The sequence below is a fragment of the Bubalus kerabau genome, chromosome 7 (assembly GCF_029407905.1).
Source record: "Bubalus kerabau isolate K-KA32 ecotype Philippines breed swamp buffalo chromosome 7, PCC_UOA_SB_1v2, whole genome shotgun sequence".
In the NCBI taxonomy this organism is placed as follows: domain Eukaryota; kingdom Metazoa; phylum Chordata; class Mammalia; order Artiodactyla; family Bovidae; genus Bubalus; species Bubalus kerabau.
The window spans coordinates 118,639,534-118,662,103 of NC_073630.1; the positions used below are offsets into that span (position 1 = coordinate 118,639,534).

At 59.5% G+C, this 22,570-nt stretch overlaps 1 protein-coding gene across 1 annotated transcript in view; it reads left to right on the plus strand.

The window, feature by feature from the left end:
* The window catches only part of HTRA3 (HtrA serine peptidase 3), a 29,790-nt gene extending 13,415 nt beyond the window's left edge, over window positions 1–16,375 (plus strand). Inside the window, exons 2-9 of the mRNA XM_055589219.1 lie at window positions 83–182; window positions 2,912–3,134; window positions 5,022–5,216; window positions 6,676–6,708; window positions 7,647–7,761; window positions 11,817–11,865; window positions 13,582–13,677; window positions 15,275–16,375. Of these exons, the coding sequence (XP_055445194.1) occupies window positions 83–182; window positions 2,912–3,134; window positions 5,022–5,216; window positions 6,676–6,708; window positions 7,647–7,761; window positions 11,817–11,865; window positions 13,582–13,677; window positions 15,275–15,440 (977 nt within the window). The 3' untranslated portion in view covers window positions 15,441–16,375. The remainder of the gene's footprint in view (window positions 1–82; window positions 183–2,911; window positions 3,135–5,021; window positions 5,217–6,675; window positions 6,709–7,646; window positions 7,762–11,816; window positions 11,866–13,581; window positions 13,678–15,274) is intronic.
* The last annotated feature ends 6,195 nt before the right edge of the window (window positions 16,376–22,570 follow it).

A 22,570-nucleotide genomic window follows, 5' to 3' on the forward strand; every position in this document is an offset into this window, starting at 1 on the left:
GTCCGCCAGCCTTGGGACAAGCAAGCCCTGTGCCTGGAGGTCTGGGCCTCACTAATGCACCTGGTTCTTCCTGCCAGCGCAGGTCTCCACCAGCTGACCAGCCCGCGGTACAAGTTCAACTTCATTGCCGACGTGGTGGAGAAGATCGCGCCGGCTGTGGTCCACATAGAGCTCTTCCTGAGGTGCGTGGAGCCCCTCCTGGCCGCTACCCCACCATCTGCTGGGCCCAGACCAGACTCGATCCTAGCACTGCGGGGAGCGGGGGCAGTAGAGACCAGAGCGGCTGTGGCATCCCGGGGACCCTGCTCAGACTGCCTGGCCGCTGCTGCCCGGGGAGGGCGCCCGTCCCTGACCCGGATCTCGTGGCCTAAGGAGACAGAAAGCAGCTCGCACTTGACCCAGCTGCAGGGGCTGCTGCAGGGCCACAGGGGCTGTCTGAGCTGATACCACCCTGCAAACCCCTGTCTCCCGTGGAATCCTGGGGTCTCTTCCCAAATCGACTTCGACACTGCAGCTCTGTCTTAACCTCACGGCCGCTGTGTGTGGAGGGGGCCGGCAGGGACCCAGACAGGACACACAGGGTCAGACCCCCCCCCACTTCCATCCTGTTGGGGTCGGAGGGAGCCAGCTCCTTGCGTGCCACGCTGCCCGAGGGGACCATCACCAAGACCTCGGCCACAACCCCAGGGCCTCACTTGACTTGACTTCACAGAGGTTTCCTCAAGCGGTGGGGGCTGCCAGCGTCATCAAGCCCCCGCAAGGCACAGGGGACGAGGCAGCCCGCCCCCCACCCCACCCCAGGCAGGGGGCCGGGAGTGGGCAGAATCGCTCCCACGCTGACTCCTGGCCCCAGCATGGGACTTGGCCCCTGCCCACTGGCTGTGGAGCTTGACCAGTGGGAACCCCTGTCTCCCGGCGTCCCGCTCCCGACCTCTGGAGGCCTGGAGCGAGCTCAGCATGGTCCTTGGAACCCGCTCTGTGCCTGTCACCGCACAGGCTGCCCTTTCTGCCCTTCTGAGCTTCTCCCATCGCCCCAGTCTGGTGCCGCCTCCCAGAGGAGACGGCCAGGCCCAGCCGCCCGCCCCTCAGTGCTGACCGACAGGGCGTGCACCACACTCTGAGGCCCTCCCACAGGTTGGGAAGGCAGGCTCCCATGTCCCCATTTTCTGGATGTGGAAACAGAGGCCCAGGCCGCTGCCCCAGGCTCAGGGCTTCCCCCCGGGTCTCTGGCATTTTAGAGCCAAGCCCATCCCCCTGCAACACGCTGACCCCTCACTGCCTTTTCCAAGGGCCCCAGACCCTGAAATGTGTCTTTAAGGAAACGGCAGCCCAACGTGTGAATGGCCCGTCCTTGGCCTTGCAGGTGGCTTGTTGGGGGGGCAGCGTCCTTCCAGACACCAGCCCCTGAACCAGCTAGTTGCTCACCACAGCGGGAGGCAGCAACACTGGGTCCAGCCTTCCCTGGAGGCGGACGTCCCGGGGTGGGGGTGGGGTGAGGCCGAGGTGGGCGCCATCCCAGACACGGGCAGCGTGGTCCTCCAGCACAGACACCTCAGGCTGTGACCCCGGAGTGTGCGGGGGGAGGCCCTGGACTGCCTGGGGCTCTTCCTCAGACCCGAGGCGAGTCCTGCACCCAGCAGGCCCCGCAGGGCTCGGGTGCGGCCACTGCTCAGGGAACCGCATGGAACCGGGGGGAGGCAGGAGCTGGTCTCAGGCCTGAGCAGACAGATGCTCTGGTCATCGCATGGAGGGGCTGAGTGGCCAGGCTGCCCAGGTCAAAACCTGGCTCTGCCCTTCCCCTGACTGACCCGGGCGGCTGGTTCATGTCCCCGGGCCTGGGTCCCCACCTGTGAACTGATTGCGGGCAGGAGGCTGACCCCTCTGAGCCTCAGTCTGCTCATCCAGGAAATGGGCTGACGCCACCTCCACTGACCCGGGCGGCTTCAGGCCTTGTTTCCCCACCTGTGACCTGGGGGACCTCTCTCTCCTCTAGGGCGGCCGTGAGCACGGTGGGACTCGGTCCCTGGCTCCGTGGGCGCTCTTGGTGACCTTGGTTGTCCCTGACCTGCTGGGGAGGTGGCGTTTCTGCGCTTCCCACAGATCTGCTCCACTCTTCCTCCCCGCCCTTCCCCATCCCCGCCCCCTCACGCACACACACACACACACACACACACACAGAGTTAGACCCTTTATGGCTGGTGTCTGTCCAGCAGCCTCGGGCATGCTTGACCTGCCCCATCCAGGCCCTGCACTGTGGCCCCAGAGAGAGGCGACCCTCCCCAGGGAAGGCCCTGAGCCTTCCCAGGACTTCAGGGCAGGCAGCCAAGGCACCGGAGGGAGGTGGGAGCATGGGCCCCTCAGTGTTTATGACCCTGTCTCTGTGCAGCTGGAGATCTGGGACGCTGACGTTCCCCGGGGATCTGCTGAGTCCCGTGGAGCTGTGTGCACATCCTCCTGTCTTCCCTATGGCGTGTTGACCGACTGCCTGCAGACGGGCACCCTGCTCGCTGGAGCAGGTGGTATCGGCCCATTTCCCAGAGTGGGAGACTGAGGCCCAGAGGGGTCAGCCTCCTGGCTGTCCACAGTCAGGCAGGTGTAAGTGGGGACCGGACTCAAGGTTACAATCCTGGTCTGTCTGGCTCCAGGGCAGGAAGTGCCTGCTGCGTCGTCACAGTGCTGACATTCGCAGGCCTCGCGTCTCGTCCTCGCAAATGGCAAGTCACAGGCCATCGTCCCCCTCTGTGGCTGTGAAATGGGTCCAGACTTAACGACTGGCCAAGGCCACAGCCAGGAGGTGGCAGAGCCAGGATTCAATCCTAAGGCCTGATGGATGCTCGTCTCCCCCAGACCCTGGCTGTGGCTGCCCCCACCCGCAGTCCTGACCCAGCCCACCCACCTGCCTCCCCCACAGACACCCTCTGTTTGGCCGCAACGTGCCCCTGTCCAGCGGCTCAGGCTTCATCATGTCGGAGGCGGGCCTGATCGTCACCAACGCGCACGTGGTGTCCAGCACCAACACTGTCTCGGGCCGGCAGCAGCTCAAAGTGCAGCTGCAGAATGGGGACACCTACGAGGCCACCATCAAGGACATCGACAAGAAGTCGGACATCGCCACCATCAAGATCCACCCCAAGGTGAGTGGGTGGGGGGTGGGGAGCCCTTCCTGGACCCTGGGGCTCAGAGACCTTCAGCGCCACTTTCCCGTCAGACAGTCAGAGGAACCGAGGCCCCTGGGGACTGGCAACGTGTCCTAGTCTTGGGTCTAGTGAGACTAGAACCCCGATATCTGGACACCGCCCTGCAGGGCCCTAAGTGGCCCGGCTGCCGTCCAGGAAATGTGCGGCTCCCACACGGAGGGTGGAGGATCTCCAGGGCCAGGGACCCTTCCATTGTCCCTCCTGGGCCTATTCCTGGAGATGCCACTGTCCCCCTGGGGGTCACAGAAGGGGTGACTCCCTCCTGCATGTTTCTTGCTGTTCAGCTTTGTGGTCCTGGCTCCGTGGGGCGCTGTGGGCTCACCTGGGGTGACCTGTGCCCTGCCCACGCCATGCAGTCCATGCGGATGGGTGGGGGTTGGGGGCGGGCCCATGTGGGCTGGTGAGTCCAGCTTGGTTGAGCTTGCACCCAGCTTCTGCTCTTTCTGAATAAAAGTTGCCAGGACTTGAGATGATCAATGTCTTGCAAGGAGGCCTCCTCTCACCTGGTCACGCGAGAGGGAGTTCAGTGACTCCGTGAAATTATCCTAAGGGAGACCCTTGCCCGCTTTCGGAGCCCTGTCACGGTCGTCCCTGAGCCCGGGGCACCACCTCTATGTTGGAGACGGGGAACCTAGGGGTGACGGGAGGGCCGTACTCAAGGTCAGAGGTTGGCAGACTTTTTCCGTGAAGTGCGGACAGTGAACGATGTAGGCTTCACAGGCCCTGTGGTCTCTGTCGCAACCTCTCCACTCTGAACCGTCCTGGGAAGGCAGCCACAGGCCAGACAGATGGCTGGGCTGCGGTCCAGGGAAAGATGTGTTTACAGAAGAGGCTGCTGGATTTGGCCAAGGGCCATAGTATGCGCCCCCTGCCCGAGGACCCCCGTGGGGAGAGGCAGAGCCCTTTGGAGCCCTGGGTGGGTGGCCGCTTGGTCTCTCCCCTTCCAGGCACTGGAATCTCCCCCTGGGGAGTGGAGGGGTGCATTCTAGCAGCCACCAAAGAAAAGCCACTGGCAGGGTCAGTAAGACCAGATGCCCTGGTGCTCAGATGCTCCCAGTGCCTGCAGGGGTTCTCCTGACCGCAGGTCTGACTTCCAGCCCCCAGCCCTGCGTTAAACTGGGCTTTGGGGAAAGCTGTTGACCTGCGTTGTCCCCTCTGGGTCCTCGTCCCAGATGCCGCTCCCTGGGTCCTCACCTGGGAGCCCGTGTGCCTCTTGCTGAGGCTTCACTGCCCAGCAGCACAGAACGTGGCACGTTGAGGCTCCATGCCTCCCATGTGGGCACAGCTGCTCAGCGCCTCCTTAACCTCACTTCTGTGTACAGCATTTTTCCTGCTTTATCAAGAGCTGCTGTGAAAAACAGAAAACTTCTTACTTGACTTGGAGGCAGACAGTACGTAGGGGACGCTCCTGACACGGGAGGAGAGGCCGGACGGATGGAGCCCATGGTCCTGAGGGTCTGTGGCTCAGAGTCCTGGCCTCTGACCTCCAGAGTCAGCAGAGGCCCCTGGGATCTGGGCGCAGCTGTGCCTCCAGGCTGTGCCCAGCCAGACCTCTCTGTGTCCTCCCTGACGTGGACCCTGTGGCTTGCCTTGGGAGACCTGTGGTCGCTGGTGGGCTGAGCCCCTGCTCTGCGAATGCCAGCCCTGGGTCTGGTGGCCCCCAAGGGTCAGCCAGCCTTGCTTTGGCCTGCACCCTGATGGCTCTGTCCAACTGCTCCGGGGACCACGCTGCCGGGGGCCTGGACATAATTTGGCTCTGGTCCCACCAAAGGCCCACCATTGAGCTTCCCTTCCCGTGTCCTCCCCATCTCCTCCCACGCCCAGAAAAAGCTCCCGGCGCTGCTGCTGGGCCACTCGGCAGACCTGCGGCCCGGCGAGTTCGTGGTGGCCATCGGCAGCCCCTTCGCCCTGCAGAACACGGTGACCACCGGCATCGTCAGCACAGCCCAGCGGGATGGCCGGGAGCTGGGCCTCCGGGACTCAGACATGGACTACATCCAGACGGACGCCATCATCAACGTGAGTCCGCACAGCGGCCTCAAGACTGGTCCCCGGAGCCCCGCCCCGGAGCCCCGCCCCGGAGCCCCGCCCCGGAGCCCCGCCCCGGAGCCCCGCCCCGGAGCCCCGCCCCGGAGCCCCGCCCCGGAGCCCCGCCCCGGAGCCCCGCCCCGGAGCCCCGCCCCGGAGCCCCGCCCCGGAGCCCCGCCCCGGAGCCCCGCCCCGGAGCCCCGCCCCGGAGCCCCGCCCCGGAGCCCCGCCCCGGAGCCCCGCCCCGGAGCCCCGCCCCGGAGCCCCGCCCCGGAGCCCCGCCCCGGAGCCCCGCCCCGGAGCCCCGCCCCGGAGCCCCGCCCCGGAGCCCCGCCCCGGAGCCCCGCCCCGGAGCGCCCTTCTATCTTTCCAATATGTCCACTGGTGGAAAGTTCTTTCTTTACATTAAGTGCAGCTCTGACTCCCGGGACTTCTGCCCGTGGGCACCAGGCTGGACCTCTCAGTCTCAGAGGCCGCAGCCCTGATCCGGGACAGTCCTTCAGAGTCGTAGAGATGCAGCCAAGACCTGAGAAATATCTTTGCCTAAATCACACACCCCGTCAACATCATTGCCATTATTATCGCTGCTACTATTATTATCCTATTGGATGCCACCTCTTACATTCACAAAGCCCTTTGTCCAGACACCCAGCGCCCGCCACCTCTCTGCTTTACCATGGTTCGGAGAAGGCAATGGCACCCCACTCCAGTACTCTTGCCATGGGCGGAGGAGCCTGGTAGGCTGCAGTCCTTGGGGTCTCTAAGAGTTGGACACGACTGAGTGACTTCACTTTCATTTTTCAGTTTTCATGCATTGGGGAAGGAAATGGCAACCCACTCCAGTGTTCTTGCCTGGAGAATCCCAGGGATGGGGGAGCCTGGTGGGCTGCCGTCTATGGGGTCGCACAGAGTCGGACACGACTGAAGCAACTTAGCAGCAGCAAACCCTCTTCTGGGAAGTGTTGGTCTATGAAAGATTTCTCGATGCCAGTGGGATGAGAAACAGTGCCCTGTCCTGCATCCACCAGGGAGGGTGGAGACATGGATGAGAGGCTGGAGGGAGCCCATGAGGTCTGGGCGGACAGTGCCGGCCAGCTCAGACCCCAATGATCAGAGACGGCCGTGCACTTGGCCACTGCGGGCCTCAGCCTTCTTGTCTGTGGAATGGGCACTGAGGCCTATTAAGCTTGTTGTGCTCAGTCGCTTCGGTCGTGTCTGACTCTTTGCGACCCCATGGACTGTAGCCGTCCAGGCTCCTCTATCCATGGAATTTTCCAGGCAAGAATAATGGAGTGGGTTGCCATTTCCTTCTCCATTCAACCCTGTTGGGGGAGGAAATTCAATTACATGTTTCTGGGCCGGGTGGATGTTAGTTTCTAAAGAAAAAGCTTCAGAAGCCGTCCGGGAGGGGAGGTGCAGGGCCCGGCTGATGTGCATTTCCTCCCTGCAGTACGGGAATTCCGGGGGACCGCTGGTGAACCTGGTGAGTGTCCCCTGGGGCAGAAGCCTCGGGTTTTCTGGGGCCCTGTTCACTCTGGGATGGGCGGCACAGCCTCGAGGGGGACTTGGGACCCAGAACATGGCACTCGTGCCTTCACACCCAACAATCTGGGGGCTCCGGAGGAGGATGCGACCCCAAGCATGTGCTGCCCCCAGGGGAGCTGATGCTGTCAGAGGAGCGAGAGAGGTCTCAGAGCAGCAGGACCCAGTGCCTGTGGTGGGCCTGGGGCAGGGGACACGGGTCAGGGGCCGGTCCCCTCATCATCGTGTTGATGGGAGAGGAGCTGGGCTTGCCACGCACCTCTGGGGCTGGTGTCTGGGCTGTGTAAGGATAGACACAGGCGGGGTCCTGCAGGAGCGCTGGGGCAGGGGTGTCTGCCGGGCACCCCTGGGAGGAGCTGCGTCCAGGAGTGGGGTCTCAGGTGACAGATCAGGCCAAGCAGCACCCACCTCCTGGCGGAGGAGGGCAAGACAGGGAGGGAGCCCAGCTCGAAAGGGACAAACAGCGGAGGGTGCTGGGGGCTGCCCTGACCCTACGTCCCCCCACCCTGCTTCTCGAAAGAGGGGATAGAGGGTCCCCCAGTCCTCACCACGTTCCTCTTGGCTCTAGCCCCTCAGAAGGCTGGCTGGGGGCGTCCTCAGTCAGTAGACACAGCTTCTCGGGGGCAGACTGTAGCTTCCCAGGTGAACACTCTGCAGCGATGCAGCTAGGGGTCAGGTGTGGAGGCAAACGGCGGGAGAGGTGGGGGTCCCTGACTCAGACCTGGACCCTGGAGCACCTTTAGGGAGCTTCTCAGGGAGGGCGCTGACGGCCAGGGCCCCCCGTCTGGGAGCCGAGTCGCATGGACACACTGCTCTGCCACTGAGGGCAGTGGCCGCTTGGGCTCTCGGAGTGACCGCCTGCTCTGCTCTCCCGCCCAGGACGGTGAGGTCATTGGCATCAACACGCTCAAGGTCGCAGCCGGCATCTCCTTTGCCATCCCCTCAGACCGCATCACGCGCTTCCTCTCAGAGTTCCAGGACAAGACTGGCAAAGGTACGGAGCCCCCACTTGGGGTCAGGGACGCTGCCCCAGGGCTGAGCTCACGGCCTCCAGCAGGGCCAGGCGATCCCGCCATGCTCTGTGATGGCACCCACTGCCCAGCCCACCCTGATGTCCCAAGACCCCCACCGGGGATACCTCAGCCTCTCTCCCATCCTCTCCTCACCTCATGACGATGACCACCCCCACCCCTCTAGACAGTCCCCTCTGGCTGGGGATCATCCACCTCACCTCCCGCCTCCTAAGGTGGTGGCCCCTAGGTTTCACTCGTCTGAGCCACTCCATAGTTGCCAGACCCAGATAGAACTTCCTTCTATCCCATTAACCCATCTGCCCTCCCACCCACCAGCCCATCCACCTACTCACCAACCCACCCATCCATCCTTCCACCCACCGTCCCACCCACGCACCAACTCATCCATCCATCCACTCATCGCTTCATCTACCTATCTTTCCTTTGTACCTTCTTTTGCTTGCTTTCCTTCCTCCCATCCTTCCCTCTGTTCATTCATGCATCCACCCCACCCCCTGCATCTTTTTATCTATCTAGTTTTTGAGATGATGGTTTTCCTTATTCATCTTTTGATATGGTAAATTTCTTTGGTTGGTTTTATAATATTAAACTATCCTTGCATTCCTGGAATAAACCTCACTTAGTCATGATGTATTACCCTGTTTTATATATTGCTAGGTTTGATTTGCTGAAAGCATTTCAAGACTTTCCACATCTATCTTCATGAGGAATGTGGGTCTAGTTCTCTTTCTGGTTTTGGTGTTGGGATAATGAGTTAAGAAGTGGCTTAGGAAAAACATTTCCCCTGGCTGTCTCTTCTACTCTCCATTTTCTACTGCAGTGCTATTTTACTTCTGACACATCTGGTCAGCAATAAGTGGGGTTTCTCCCTGCCAAGCTGGGTGTCTTACAATTTAACTCAATTCTGGCACTGCCTACCTGGAGATAGCATCAGACCCCACAAGTTAAGGGCTCAGTCCTATGACTGCACCCGGCCCTGCCTTCAGATGCCAATTGCACACTGTGACTATAAATCAGAATTGCCCATGACTCCTTTCTTGGGTTGGATCGTTTGCTAGAGCAGGAAGACTGTTTTCTGAACAGATAACCAGTTTATTGTAAAGGATATGTCTCAGGAACAGCCTGATGAAGAGATTTGTAAGGCAAGGTGTGGGGGAAGGATGCGGAGCCCATGGTCTCTGGGTGCGCCTCCACACAATCGCCAACCCTGAAGCTCTTCAAACCCATCTTTCTGGGATTTTGTGGCGACTGCATGACATAGGCATGGTTGACTAAGCTACTGTGTGTGTGTGTTAGTCCCTCTGTCGTGTTCGACTCTATGTGACCCCATGGACTGTAGCCCATCTACTGTTGACCGTAGCTTCTCTGTCCATGAGGTTCTCCAGGCAAGAATACCAGAGTGGATTGCCATGCCCTCCTCCAGGGGATCTCCTCGACCCAGGGATTGAAGCTGGGTCTCCTGCATTGCAGACGGACTCTACCATCTGAGCCACTAGGGAAGCCTCTGAATAAGTTATTAGCCACTGGCAATTGATTCAACCTCTAGTTCATCTCCTCTCCCCGAAGCAAGGCAGAGAAGGCTGAGGAGAAACGTGCCAATCCTCCAATTATGTGGTCAGTTCCCCTTGCAACCAACCGACACCCTTAGGGGCTTTCCAAAACTTACCTCATTAACATAAAGTCAAATGTGATTGAAAGGAACTTGTTGTGAATAACGAAAAGCCCTGTGAGAGTTAGACCATAAGGAAGGCTGAGCACCAAAAAAAAGGAAGAAGGCTGAGCACCAAAGAATTGATGCTTTCAAACTGTGGTGCTGGAGAAGACCCTTGAGAGTCCGTGGACAGCAAAGAGATCAAACCAGTCCATCCTTAAAGGAAATCAACAATGGAATATTCATTGGAAGGACTGATGCTGAAGCTGAAGCTTCAGTATTTTGGCCACCCGATGCAAAGAGCTGTCACATTGGAAAAGACCCTGATGTTAGGAAAGATTAAGAACAGGAGGAGAAGGGGATGACAGAGGATGAGATGGTTGGATGGCATCATTGACTCAATGAACGTGAGTTTGAGCAAACTCCAGGAGATGGTGAAGGACAGGGAAGCCTAGCGTGCTGCAGTCCATGGGATTGCAAAGAGTTGGACACGACTGAGTGACTGAACAACAATAACAATTTCACCTTTAGAGGTCTGGAACTATTTCAGGAGCTGTGAGAAAAAAATGTCCCTTAGAAATCTGATCACTTTGGGGAAGTACAAAAGTTTTAGGAGCTATGTGTTAGGAACCCTGGATGAAGACCAAAATATGTATACATTTCTTATTATTGGTCACAGTATCACAGAAATACTCACTCATTTTCAGTTTTCTAGAACGGTTTGTGTAGAACTGATATGGTATCTTCCTTAGGCATCCATTAGAATTCTCCTATAAGACCCTCTGGGCTTGAAGTTACTTTGTGGCAAGATTTTTAACTACTTCAATTTCTTTAATAGATGCGGGGCTATAAAAAGTGTTAGTCTCTCAGTCTTGTCTGACTCTTTGCAGTCCTGTGGACTGTAGCCCACCAGGCTCCTCTGTCCATGGCATTCTCCAGGCAAGAATACTGCAGGGGATTGCTGTTCCCTTCTCCAGGGGATCTTCCTGACCCAGGGATGGAATCCAGGTCTCCTGCATCACAGACAGGTTATCTGTTGCTTCTTGAGTGAACTTTTGTAGTCTGAAATTTTCAAGAAATTTGTTCCGTTTACCTCAGTTGTCAAGTTTATTGAGATCTAGTTGTTCATATTAGTTCTCTTATCTTCTTAATACCTATAGAATCTGTAGTGATGTCACCTCTCCCATTCCTGATATTGATCATTTTGTGTCTTTTTTCCTGCTAATTAGTCTGGCTAAAAACGTATCAATTTTATTGATTACAAAAAATCAACTTTTGGTTTTCATTTATTTTCTCCACTTCTTCCATTTTATATTTCTTTGATTTCTATTCTTTATTATTTCTTTTCTTCTGCCTACATTAGATTTCATTTGATCTTCTTTTTCTAGTTTTAAGGAGAAGGCTGATGTCACTGATTCGATATCTTTCTTTTTTTCTGATATTGGTACTTTAGTGCTATTAATTTCCCTCTAAGTACTGCTTTACCTCCATCCTGCGAAGTTTTGTACATTGTATTCAGTTTTATTTTTTCAATTTAAAATGCTTTCTAATTTCTCTTTTGATCTATTCCTTAAAGTTGGGTTATTTAGAAGTATGTATATTTACTTTCTAAGTTATTGTGAATCGTGTAGAGACCTTGTGGTTTAATTCCACTGTGGCCAGGGAGCACAGTTTTGTGATATGACATTTAAAAATGTGCTGAGACTGGTTTAGTGTTTGTTGCTGTTGTTCAGTCGCTCAGTCGTGTCCGGCTCTTTGTGACCCCACGGAATGCAGCACACCAGGCTTCCCTGTCCTTCACCATGTCTAGGGTTAGCCTATGCGAAGGTTGTTGTGGAGTCTAAGACACCTGCTAAGTCACAGGCTGGAGAAGCCGGGGCCACAGAGCTACCACCTTAGCCTTCTGTGTTTGTATTGCTCCAGCCAGGGGCCTGCCACGTTGTTAGAGCTCACTGGGTGTTATCAATTAATATTTGGTTTTTGGAGAGGGTAGGAGAAGGTGACCAGTTCAGATCAGAGCAAGGCGACTTGGGGAGCCTGTGGGATGGAGGCTGGGGCGGGTGGGTCCACTGTCCACTGGGGTCGGGTGGGGGGCCCAGCAAGAGAGCAGATGTCAGAGCTGATGTGGGTGAATGGTGCCCGATGATGAGGGAGGGCCCGAAGCCCCCAGATCAGAACCAGGGCCTTTCCCGGGCCCTCAGGAATAGCCACGTGGGGAGTGGTGCCTCTGGGCTCCTGAGGACACAGGGGCTGGGCTGGCCCCAGGGGCACAGCCCCTGCTGCCTCTGCTCCCTGCCCAGGCCCCTCAGGGAGCACTGAGGCCTCCACAGCGGCTCTAACCGAGTCCCGACGCTCTGTTTCTAGACTGGAAGAAGCGCTTCATCGGCATCCGGATGCGGACCATCACGCCAAGGTGAGTGTCTGAAGGATGCTGGCGCCCGCCGCCCCTCACCCCCACCCTTCTCCTGGGCCCTGGCCCCGGCGGGCCTGGCCACCAGCAGGTGCTCCCATGGACCAGACGCATCAGCCTTCTGAGCCTTTGCTCAGGTCAGTCCCTCGGCCTGGAACACCTTTCCCCCTCAGCCTGATCCAAAGGACTCCGTTCAGGTGCTCCTCCTCCAGGAAGCCTCCTAGATTAGTTTTCCTGGGGCTACCATAACAAATCACCCCAAGTTAGTGGCTTAAAACAACAGAAATCCTTTCTGTCAACAGTTCTGGAAGCCCTCAGTCCAAACTCAAGGGATCAATAGGGCTGCTCTCCCTGGATGCTTCAGGGAAGGGTCTTTCCTTGTGTCTCCCAGCTTCTGGTGGTTCTGGGTGTTTTGGGGGTTGTATTTGCATCACTACAAGCTCTGCCTTTCTCATTGCATGGTGGGCACGTAGCCCCCAGATTAGAGCCAGGATATCTCCCAGACTCTCAAGAGCAGCCACGTGGGGAAAGGTGACTCTGAGCGCCTGGTCACACAGGAGCTGGGCTGGTCCAAGGAGGGTGGCCCCTGCTGCCTTCTCCCTCTTCTTTCTCTGATAAAAACACCACCATTGGATTTCGGGACCACCCTAAGTCAGGCTGCTCTCATCTCGAGGCAAATCAGCCAAGTCGCTATGTCTAAACAAGGTCACATTCTGAGGCCTGAGCAGACTTGAATTCTGGGAAGGGGACACCATTCTCCCTGCCTGGAGGCCAGTTCAAGGGGAGGAGATGTCTCCTCTTCGGTTGCACAGCTGCGCTTCCCTCCCCAGCTTGCACTGGGTCCTCCGATGTGAGAGCTGCCCACCCCCAACCTTGGCCACGAGCTCTTTGTGAGCAAGGGCTGTGTCCTGCTCACCCCCAGGGCCGGGACTATAACAGAGCAGGTGTCTGCAAATTCTGAGGCATGAATTAGGGGAGGGGCTAGGGAAGAGGAGGGACAGGGAAGAAGGAAGGGAGGCCAAAGGGAAGAAAATGCAAAATCCAGGGGTTTGGAGAAGGAAGAGGTCACTGCGCTGGGGAGCTCTGGGGCTAACTCAGCTCATCTGAGGGACCCTCCCAACCACACAGTCCCTAAGATGACATTCCTTCCTGTGTCGGCAACCGTTCCTCTGGGGAGTAAATCTGAAAGCAATTTGGAATCAAAACCAGTGTGCCAATTTACCATCTAAAGGTGTTATTTTTCCCTTCCGTCCAGCCATCCATCCACCCGGCCTTCCGTCCAGCCGTCCGTTACACCATCCTTCCAGCCTTCTGTCTCTCCACGTTCACCCATTGTCTGTTCATCCTCCTTCTGTCTGCCCGTCTATCCGTCACTCTTTCCTTTCCTCCATCCCACCATCTGATCTCCCATCCCTCTTCCTTTCTTTCCCTCCTTACCCCTCCTCCTGCTCAACCTCCCGTCTGTCCGTCACTCTCCCCTCTCCACACTTCGAATCATCCACCCTCACTGAGATTTCTTTCGAGGAGCCCGAGCTGAGTGGGGGTCACAGACAAGAACCAGTGACAACCCAGAGTGGTCAGTGGCAGGCCACCGCAGCGTGGGGGCACAGAGGAAACTCCTCGTCCTGGGTGGAGGAGGGGACGAGGGGGCAGCTTTATACTGAGGAGTGAGCTCAGAGGCCCAGAAGAAGTGCCTTAACGGTGGAACTGTCTTTTCAGTTTGGTGGAGGAGCTAAAGGCCAGTAACCCAGACTTCCCGGCAGTCAGCAGTGGGATTTATGTGCAAGAGGTTGTTCCGAATTCACCTTCTCAGAGGTAGGCTCCGCCCGAGGAAGTAAGGAGGCTGGGCGGGTGGGCTCGGGGCCTGGGCCGGACTTCACTGACCCTACATGACCTTGAGCTTCCTGGCAACGTGGTGTAATGTGAAAATGGCAGGCGGGATCCTGGCCAGTCCTCTAAGCTGGGCTCAGGCTGGAGGCCGAAGGCCGTCCCCTCCTTGGCCCAGAATGTCCTTCCCTTTGGGTCTGGAGAGAGAGTGTAGTGGACGTCCTCACCCTCAAGCTGAGAGCTGCATGCCAGCCTGACTCTCACCAGCCTTGGGGGTCAGCCTGGGTCTTTCCTGGCCAGTTTCCTCATCAGCAAAATGGGTATGATTCTGCCTACTCTTCCTCCCCCACGGGACACTGTCAAGATCAATTAGGGAACAAAGCCTTGCCTTCTCGGAACCTGAGGACAAGGGAAAGGTCGAATGTTGCAGCGTGGTGGGCTGAAGCAGGCCGTGCGGGGGGCGATGGCACGCATGATCCTGTGCCCTGGATCGGCGCTGAACAAGCGCCCGCCTCGCCTCGCCTCATCCCTGGCGTCCGTCTGTGCAGTGGGTGGGCTCCTTTGGATCCTGCTCCTAAAGTGTAGCTTCAGGAGCAAGAAGTGGCCCATGTAGGGTCTGGGACCCCTCTGGGGGGGCGAGTGGAGCCAGGCAGGAGGGTATCCCAGCCCCTTCAACCCAACAGGACCCGTTTTCTCTGTTTTGTGTGCTGGGCTGGAAGACGCAGATCCCTGGAGTCTTCCTGCCCTGAACACAGCACGCGTGCTCAGCCCACAGCCGCCGTGCAGTAAAAATTGTCGAGATACAGATCTGTGATGCCAAAGAGTAATCACCCCCAACTCAGGCTCTCTATTTGGGGGTGCTGGGGCAGCAGGCAGGCGTCAGGGAGAGTGGCCACACGCAGGGTGCCCTGGACAGGGGAGCTTGGTGGCGACGGTGGCTGCGACTGACCCAGGCTGGGTCGTGAGCTGGGCGTTCCAGGTGCGTCCCCTCAGGGGCTCCTCACCGCAGCCTACGAGGTGTGGGCTCTCATCCCATTGCTCAGATGGGAAGAATGAGCCTTGACGCAGCCAGTCGTCTGAGGTCACGCAGCTAGCCCGTGTGGATCTGGGTCCTGTCACCCGCGAACCTGACCTCGGTGCCACTCTGCCTGCCCTCTGGATGGAGCGGAAGGTCACGGCAAGTCAGGTGCAGAAGGGGGCGGCCTCGCTCATTCCAGCCCTGACTGGAAAGTCTTAGTAACTGCAGCAGTGGTGGAATCAATACCCTGGGCCTCGCTGTAATTTGCCACCAGTGTCCCCACCCAGGGCTGCAGCGGCGGGCACAGGCTCATGGAGCCGCGCCCTCGGCCCAGGTGGGGAGGCCACAGCCAGAACATGACTCCATTCCCCCTGCTGTACAGAAAAGTCAACCAACAAAGCGTTAGCCAGTGGTTGGACAGTGGCCTCTGCCCGGGGTGAGAGCCTGGCGGTCAGGACCCTGTTCTCACCTGTAGAAATGACTTCCCTTAAACCTGCGGCTGTTAGAGGCACCCAGGCCCCGGCCTCTCAGGGATGAGCTGTGACCGCCTCTCTCTCCCGTTGGCAGGGGGGGCATCCAGGATGGAGACATCATCGTCAAGGTCAATGGGCGGCCCCTGGCCGACTCGAGCGAGCTGCAGGAGGCCGTGCTGACCGAGTCCCCCCTGCTGCTGGAGGTGCGGCGCGGCAATGAGGACCTGCTCTTCAGCATCGCGCCCGAGGTGGTCCTGTGAAGGTGGGGCCGTCTCCCCCAGCCCCGCCCGTCGCCAAGGACCGGGGCCCATGGGCCGGCTCCCTCCAGAGCCGCTGCCCCCGCGGGATCAGGACGAAGGACCCGGGTCGGTCCTCAGCACAGCCAGCGGACTCTTCCCGGCATCCAGGACCGGAGCCACAGGCTGGCTGGGCTTCACCGGGGGCCCGCATCTCAGCCGCGTCACAGTGCCCCCACGCCAGCCCCAAATGCTCCGGGGGGCCCCCACATTCCCAGATCTAGAAGACTCTCGTATTCCCCCCAAAGCCCCTCCTCTCTCCCACCTTCCTGCCTTTGCACCCATCCGTAGGGTACTTCTCTGTAAACGCCTGCCGTTCCTTCCCCACCCGCACCTCCCCAGCTCTCGCTGATCAGGTCTCAGGCCCCCAGCCTCCTCCTCTCCCTGGGGTGCCCCTCTGCCCCCCACAGCACAGCGCCCATCACCTTAAATGACCAGGGCTGTCTGCCTGGCTCACCTGCCCCCACTGAGGAGTCCAGTGTGGTGGGTCTGGCCGGAAGCTGGCACTGTGAAGCATCCCCTGATGACCTAGCCGAGCCCTAGGGCTTGGCGACCAGCCCCGGCCTCCCAGGTGGGAGAGAAGCAAGCAGAGAGAGAGCAGAGGGTGTCTCCCACCCCCACCTCCCGGGAGGCTGGCCTGTCCTCCCGGAGAAGACCCTGGGGTGGGGTGGGGACTGCGGGGAAGCTGGGACCCGCGGGCAAGGGGAGGCGAGGACTGAGCCGCTGGCCTCCCCAGCTGTTCTGCGGGTAGCGGGGACTCATGGCATCCCCAGGAGCTCAGGTGGCCCCCTCTCGGTGGGGAGCCTGTTTCCAGGTGACTCCGTGAGCTCCCCAGTGCAGTCTGGTCCCCGAGTTGCTTGTACTGTATGTTTCTCTACTGTATGGAAATTAAAGTTTACAAGCACGTGGTTCTGGGCCAGCAAGGGCGCATCTGGGGCCCCCTGCCTGCTGCTGCACGGTTCCTCCTGACCCAGAGCCTACCCGTCCATCAGCAGGCACAGAGATGGCGGCGGGGTCCACCGCCCAGAGCAGCGCCTGAGCATCGCCATGCCCCAGCCGCCCCACCCTCAGCCCCAGGCTCCCCACTTTGACTCCTGGCCCCTGGTCCCCAGCAAGATGCCTCCCTCCCCATTGCAGGAGCCTCTCCCCCGACACAGGAGGGTCCTGAGACCACCTACCTCCTGGCAGTGGGCTCCTGGCCGCTTGGAGAGGTGTCTGGCTGGCAACGGCGAGCCACCGAGCGTGTAGTGCGTGCCCGGTCAGGCCGTGGGGTGAAGTCTCCCTCTGTCATCTTCACTCCAGACCACCCAGCAAGGGCGCTCGTGGCAGAACCGGGGAGGGCGGGGCAAAGCCAGCTGCCCAGGACCCCAGCGGGGGCTGCCGGCAGGGACCGAGAGCTGTGAAGTCGCCCAGAGCCCGCCCCCAGGGTCGCGTGAGTGGAAGGCTGAGGGGCGCTGATCCGGGCTGAGAAGGAGAGCCCAGCCCGGAGTTCTGGACCACCGTCCTGGAAAGATGGAGCCCCCTTTGGTCCAAACCTCTCAGAGCAGCAGGGCCTGCCCCCAGCCGGCCTCTGTGTGACCACAGCCAGCTTGTCACTCAGGGCTGGGGGGGAACTACAGACTTCACGCTTTCCCAGCTCCGAAAGCCTGAGATTCGACAGGTCCAAACTTAAATGACCTGCCAAGGGGGCTAATTTTAGGAGCTAGCCTCGGATGGCCACGGTGGTGGCTGGAATCCCGCTCAGTACCTGGAGGGACTCATGGGAGATGGGCCCGGAGGGCGGGGGGCTGGAAGGGCTGAGTGGGGCTGATGTGGCCACAGGCCGGCTGGACAAATGGGGTGGGAGGTGGATAGGGAATCAGACTGAAGAGCTCTCAGCACCCACAGCCATGAAAGAACCCGAGACCGTCTGGTGATGCCGTGACCCCATTCACCATCCTAGTTTTGCGGTCCCGGGGTCAGATGATCACAGAACTGAGCACACTCCCCACCCCCAGGCCATGTCCAGGGCCTGCTGTGGAAGGAGGGGGCCGGCACAGAGGCCACCCTGCAAGAAGCCTCCCAGCCCCACCATGCAGTGGTCCCTGCCACCCACCGGCCAGCCTACCCCCTTGCCCTGTCCACCCTGAGCCGACTCCTATCACAGCCTGCCCTGCGGCCAGCGTTCTCCGAAACGGAGCCTGGCCCAGCCCCTACTGTGGGACCTCGCAGCCAGCCCCCATACCCCTCGCCCACCCAGGATGGACCAGACCATCCTCACAGAGCAGGCCTGTGCCATCGCACCCCCCCTGCCCCTTCCCCCGCCCACTGCCCAATCTGGAGCAGTCGTGATGCCCAGGGTCGGTCCACTTGCTGAGGTCTCTGCTCTCACCGGCCCCAGGCGGCCCCCTGCTTTGCGCATCCACAATGGTGCACAGAGGTTGGTCCTTGTTCTCCATCTCTGGCCCCCTGTCGGTGTGCCCAGCGGCCACGTGGTCCTCACTGGGGATAGGGAGCCCAGGGAGCAAGGGCAGCTGTCCAGGTCAAGGCCGCTGGTCTGGGGGCCTGGGCTTGGGTGGAAATTGAGCTGGAAGTAGGGCACTAAGAGCGGAGCCTTGGACTTGAGCGGGGCCAGGCGTCTGACAGGGCTCTGGGGCCCACAATCAAGGGGGTCAGTTCAATTCCTGGTGAGAGCTGCTTCCTGGCCTGGCAGAGGCTGCTGATGGCCCTATGCCCAGGAGGCAGGGGTAGGGGTGGGGAGCTGGCAGGAGAGGACTGGAGTCCTTCCTACATGGGTGGCAAGCCCACCGTGAAGTTATCCACCTTGTCTAACCCTGCTCGCTCCCCCAAGGCCTCGCCTCCACTTCCTATGACGCTGAGGGTAGGGAGGGCTTCCGCTTGTGAAATTGGGGTACACGATCCAGTCCTTAGCGCAGCGGCGCAGGTGTGGGGAGGAATGGAGCGGGGAAGGAGAGAAGCAGACAGGCCTGCGGGTGTTGTGCTGGAGGGATTGGGGTGACGCCGCCGGCTGAGCCCCTCTGTAGAGCTGTGCAGGTGGAGAGCTGGTGGCAGTGGTGGTCCCACCTGCCCTCCTTGCAGGGGTGGAGTTAGTGTCTCCTGGGCCCAGAGGGGACCCCTAGGCTCCAGAGGGAGCCCTGAGCCCAGAACTGTCCCTTGCAGTTGTAGGCGTCCTCAGAGGTGAGGGTGCAGGGGGGACATGGCCAGCCGCTCCCGCCTGAGACTTGGAGAGACAGACAGCAGGGTGCCCAGCACCTGCCCAGAGGTCCAGCGGCGTCAAGTACTTGCAAGTGCCCAGGATGGGTCACCGGCGCCCTCCGGGCATTTTCCAGAACCATCTTCCCCTGAGGTGTGGCGCTGGGGTGCCCCAGGCTCCCTGACATGGCCTCTGCGGGTGTCGATGATGACCAGCCCATCAGCATCGCCTCCCCCTTCCACCACCACCCGGAAACCCTCGTGTTTGGAGAAGAGTCATGACTGTGGCCCCAAAGGGGCGGTGCTGAGGCCCATCTGACCCCAAAGCCGCTTTGCTGCAGAAAGTGTCAAATTAAATGTCGCACAGGGGGGCTTCCCTGGCGGTCCAGTGGTTAGGAATTGGCACTTTCACTTAGGGGGCAAGAGGCCAGTCCCTGGTCAGGGAACTAAGGTCTGCAAGCCCTGTGTGTAGTCCAAAAAAAAAAAGAAAAAAAAAAAAATCACAAAGGAGGTTCCTTACTCACAGTCTGGCCCCAGAGTGCTCAAAATATCACTTCATATCCAGTCACTTCCTGCACCAGGCCCTGGGGGACAGGGATACCCGGCCCTCCGCGACCTCAGGCCATCTGTGTGTGAAATGGGAGGTGGGATGCGAGGGTCTCAGCTCAGGCCCAGGCTGGGGTCTCAGCTCAGCCCTTTGCTGCCTGTCTGCGGGCGCCCTTGACTTTGTGCTTCAGCCTTCGGGGAGGCCCATGGATACCACCTCTGGGGCGGAGGGACCCCTTGCCTGAGGCTGGGGGCGGCCCGCTCACCTGCCCCTGGGCTGGCTCTGCAGCAGCAGGCTCTGTGGGGGTCAAGGCCTCCGACCCCCACTTGCCACTCAGCTCCGACCACCCCCAGCCAGGCAGATCTGGCCTCTCCACAGCTGTTTCAGCGGCTCCTGGTGAAAAACAACTTTGTCAGAGCCCGCCAGCTGCCGCCTGAGCCATTGTGCAACCCTCAGGCTCCTGACGCAAGCCCTCCACCCCCCTGCTCTGCGTCCTGGGAGCTACAAACAGGGTTCTGAGACAGTCAGAAGCACCCGCCCCCACTTCTGGCTTTGGGATTTCCACCCCCCTCCAAAACACCTGGATCTCTAGATGGACGGGGCTGGAAGGCGTCATCACAGCTTCCCTGGTTCGAACAACCCATTGCACAGAGGCCAAAACTGAGGCCCGGAGGGGAGAAGGACATGGGGTCACGCGTGAGCCAGGGACTGGCTCCTGCAGGGCACAGGGCTGAGCCAGAGCAGACAGCTGTGGCCGCAGCTGCAGCCGGACTAGCATCCATCTGTCCGAGTGTGTTGGGCCTGGGCCGGGAGCTCCAGGATCCGGCATTCCGGGGGTGGATGGCTGTTGTTCCTGTGAGCTATGGACCTGCAGGGCATCCTCCTCCCCTCCCCCTCTGGGATTAGTGAATCCAGGGCACAGTGACCAAAGATGGACGTTCTGGAATGGGTCAGATGCAAGGGAAACAGCAGGGGGTCTGGCACGGCTGCCCCAGCCTGGAGCAGCGGCGCCTGGGGGGACGGCTGGGGCCCGCCTGCCACACTGCCCAGCTCTGAGTCCCGCCTCCTGTCCACACTGCCCCTCCCCCCACAGGCTTGGATGCTCGTCTCCTTTCTTGCTGCCCCCGTGGCTGCCCTGACATCGGTCCACAATTCTCAAGTCTTTCGGGGTCTGGCTCTGCTCTCATCTATGCTTTCCCCGCCTCTGTGGAAGCTGCCCTACTCCCGGGACGTTGTCCAGGCTGCTCTGTGTCTGCTTCTTTCTACTGACCATCTTCTCCGTGATGGGCTGAGAAGTGGTCTCCAAAGTGTCCACATCATAGCCCCAGGGAACCTGTCATGTCAGCTCCCCTGGCCCAAAGGAGCTTGCAGGTGTGATCCGATGTAAGATCCTGGATTCTCCGGGGCCGGGGCACGTGACCACAGGGTCCTTAGAGAAAGAGGCAGGAGGGTCAGACAATGGACATGAGGTCGGGGTGACTTGGGGAAGGGGCTGAAGACTGTGGGTGCCTCTGGAAGCTGAAAATGAGGTCTCCCCTGGAGACCCCCAGCAGAACTCGCCCCACCCACACCTGGACTTCAGCGGTGACCCTGACCCTGAGCACCGTGACAGTCAGTGGCTTTGTTCAGTCAGCGTACTTGTGATCCCTGAGGGCAGGAACCCCAAACCATCCTGGAAGCCCATCCACCTCTCCTGCATCCCGCCTGTCCATTGATCAGCTCCACGCCTACCGCTTCCTACCCCGGAAGGCCGGCTCCAGGATCAGGTGAACCGTGAACGTCTCTGAAGTTCAGTGCCCACAGCAGAGCAGGTGCTTGGGGAGAACCCTCCTGGGCCCACGCTTGCCGCATCACTGCAGACCAGACCCCCAGTTCCACACCAAGGAAGACTAGGTGCCAGGGGCGGCACCTGGGGAGGGGAGGGCACCGCCTTCCTCTTTGCCGCACATTTCTCTGAACCCCAGGAGCAAGCACCGCTCCCCCCACCGCAGGCGTCGTTGCACAGGGAGAAGGCCACGTGCTGTCCCTTTATCACCAAGCCAGGCCCGATACCCGCCGCAGCCTCCAGGGACACCCCCTGGCCAGGCGAGCCTCCAGGGGGAACGGACCCTTCTCCTCACCCCCGCCAGCCCCAGCCTCTGCCCCGTTCCCTCCCCCCGCTTCAAAGGAGACCCCCACTCTGGGCCCTCACCCACTGATTGCCCAAGTCCTCTCAGACGTCCTGACCCCCTGTACCCCTGGGCTCTCCAAGCCCGGGCAAACACAGCCAGGAGGTACAGAACGTGCCCACTGCATGCGTGACCTTGCACACAGCACACATGTGAATACACACATGGGCACGTGTGTGTGCACACATAGCACACATGACTGCACACAGCACACACGTGAATACACAGGTGTGTTTGCACACACAGCACACATGACTGTGCATACACACATGAATACACACACAACCACATATATGAGCACACACAGCACACACTCCCTGCACACGTTACTATGCACATGGCACACAGGTGAATACACACACGTGTGTGTGCACACACAGCCACATGACTATGCACACAGCACACAGGTGAATACACACGTGTGTGCGCGCACACAGCACACATGACTATGCGCACAGTGCACACGTGAGTACACACATGTGTGTGCGCGCGCACAGCCCACCCTTCTCCCCGTCGCCCTGCCCGCCGGCGTGCCGTGCTGCTATACACAACTCCTTTCATACCACACGTCATCGTATGCCCACCTTTCTTGGATTCAATGTCGTCTTCCTTTATCATTTCTTTTTCATTTTCTTTGAAATGTTTCCTCAAGTGAATGTTTTCTGAAAGAAGCACAAGGTGTGAAAGGAGAGCTGACATGCTTGAAATGTTTTAATTTTTTCAAAAATTTTTTCCCCGTGAAGTGTGACACAGACAGGAAAGGGCCCACGCCCACGGTGGAGTGTACCATCCGAAGACAAAGCCACACCACCCTCCCACGGCCGAGTCAAGAGCAGAACCCCGCCAGCCCCAGACCGCCTGCAGCCCCCTGCTTGATGCCCCCTCCTCCCCTCACGTTGTGGCCACTGTTTCCACCCCTTGCTTTAAAGTCTTACCTCCTCCGTCTGCGTCACTCAGCGCGAGGTGAGTTTTGCCTGCACCTTTCACTATTCAAATGGGATCCCACCACGTGTCCCCACTGGTGTCTTCAGCGGAATATTGTGTTGTGAGTTTCCTCCACAGTAGCTACCGATGCTCATCGTTGTAGAGTGTCTGGTCCATGAGTTCCGGCCTCCTGGTGATGGACACCCAGGCTGCTCACAGCTCAGAGGCGTGCCCACCCCCGGCCCCAGGCCACGCAGCCCTGA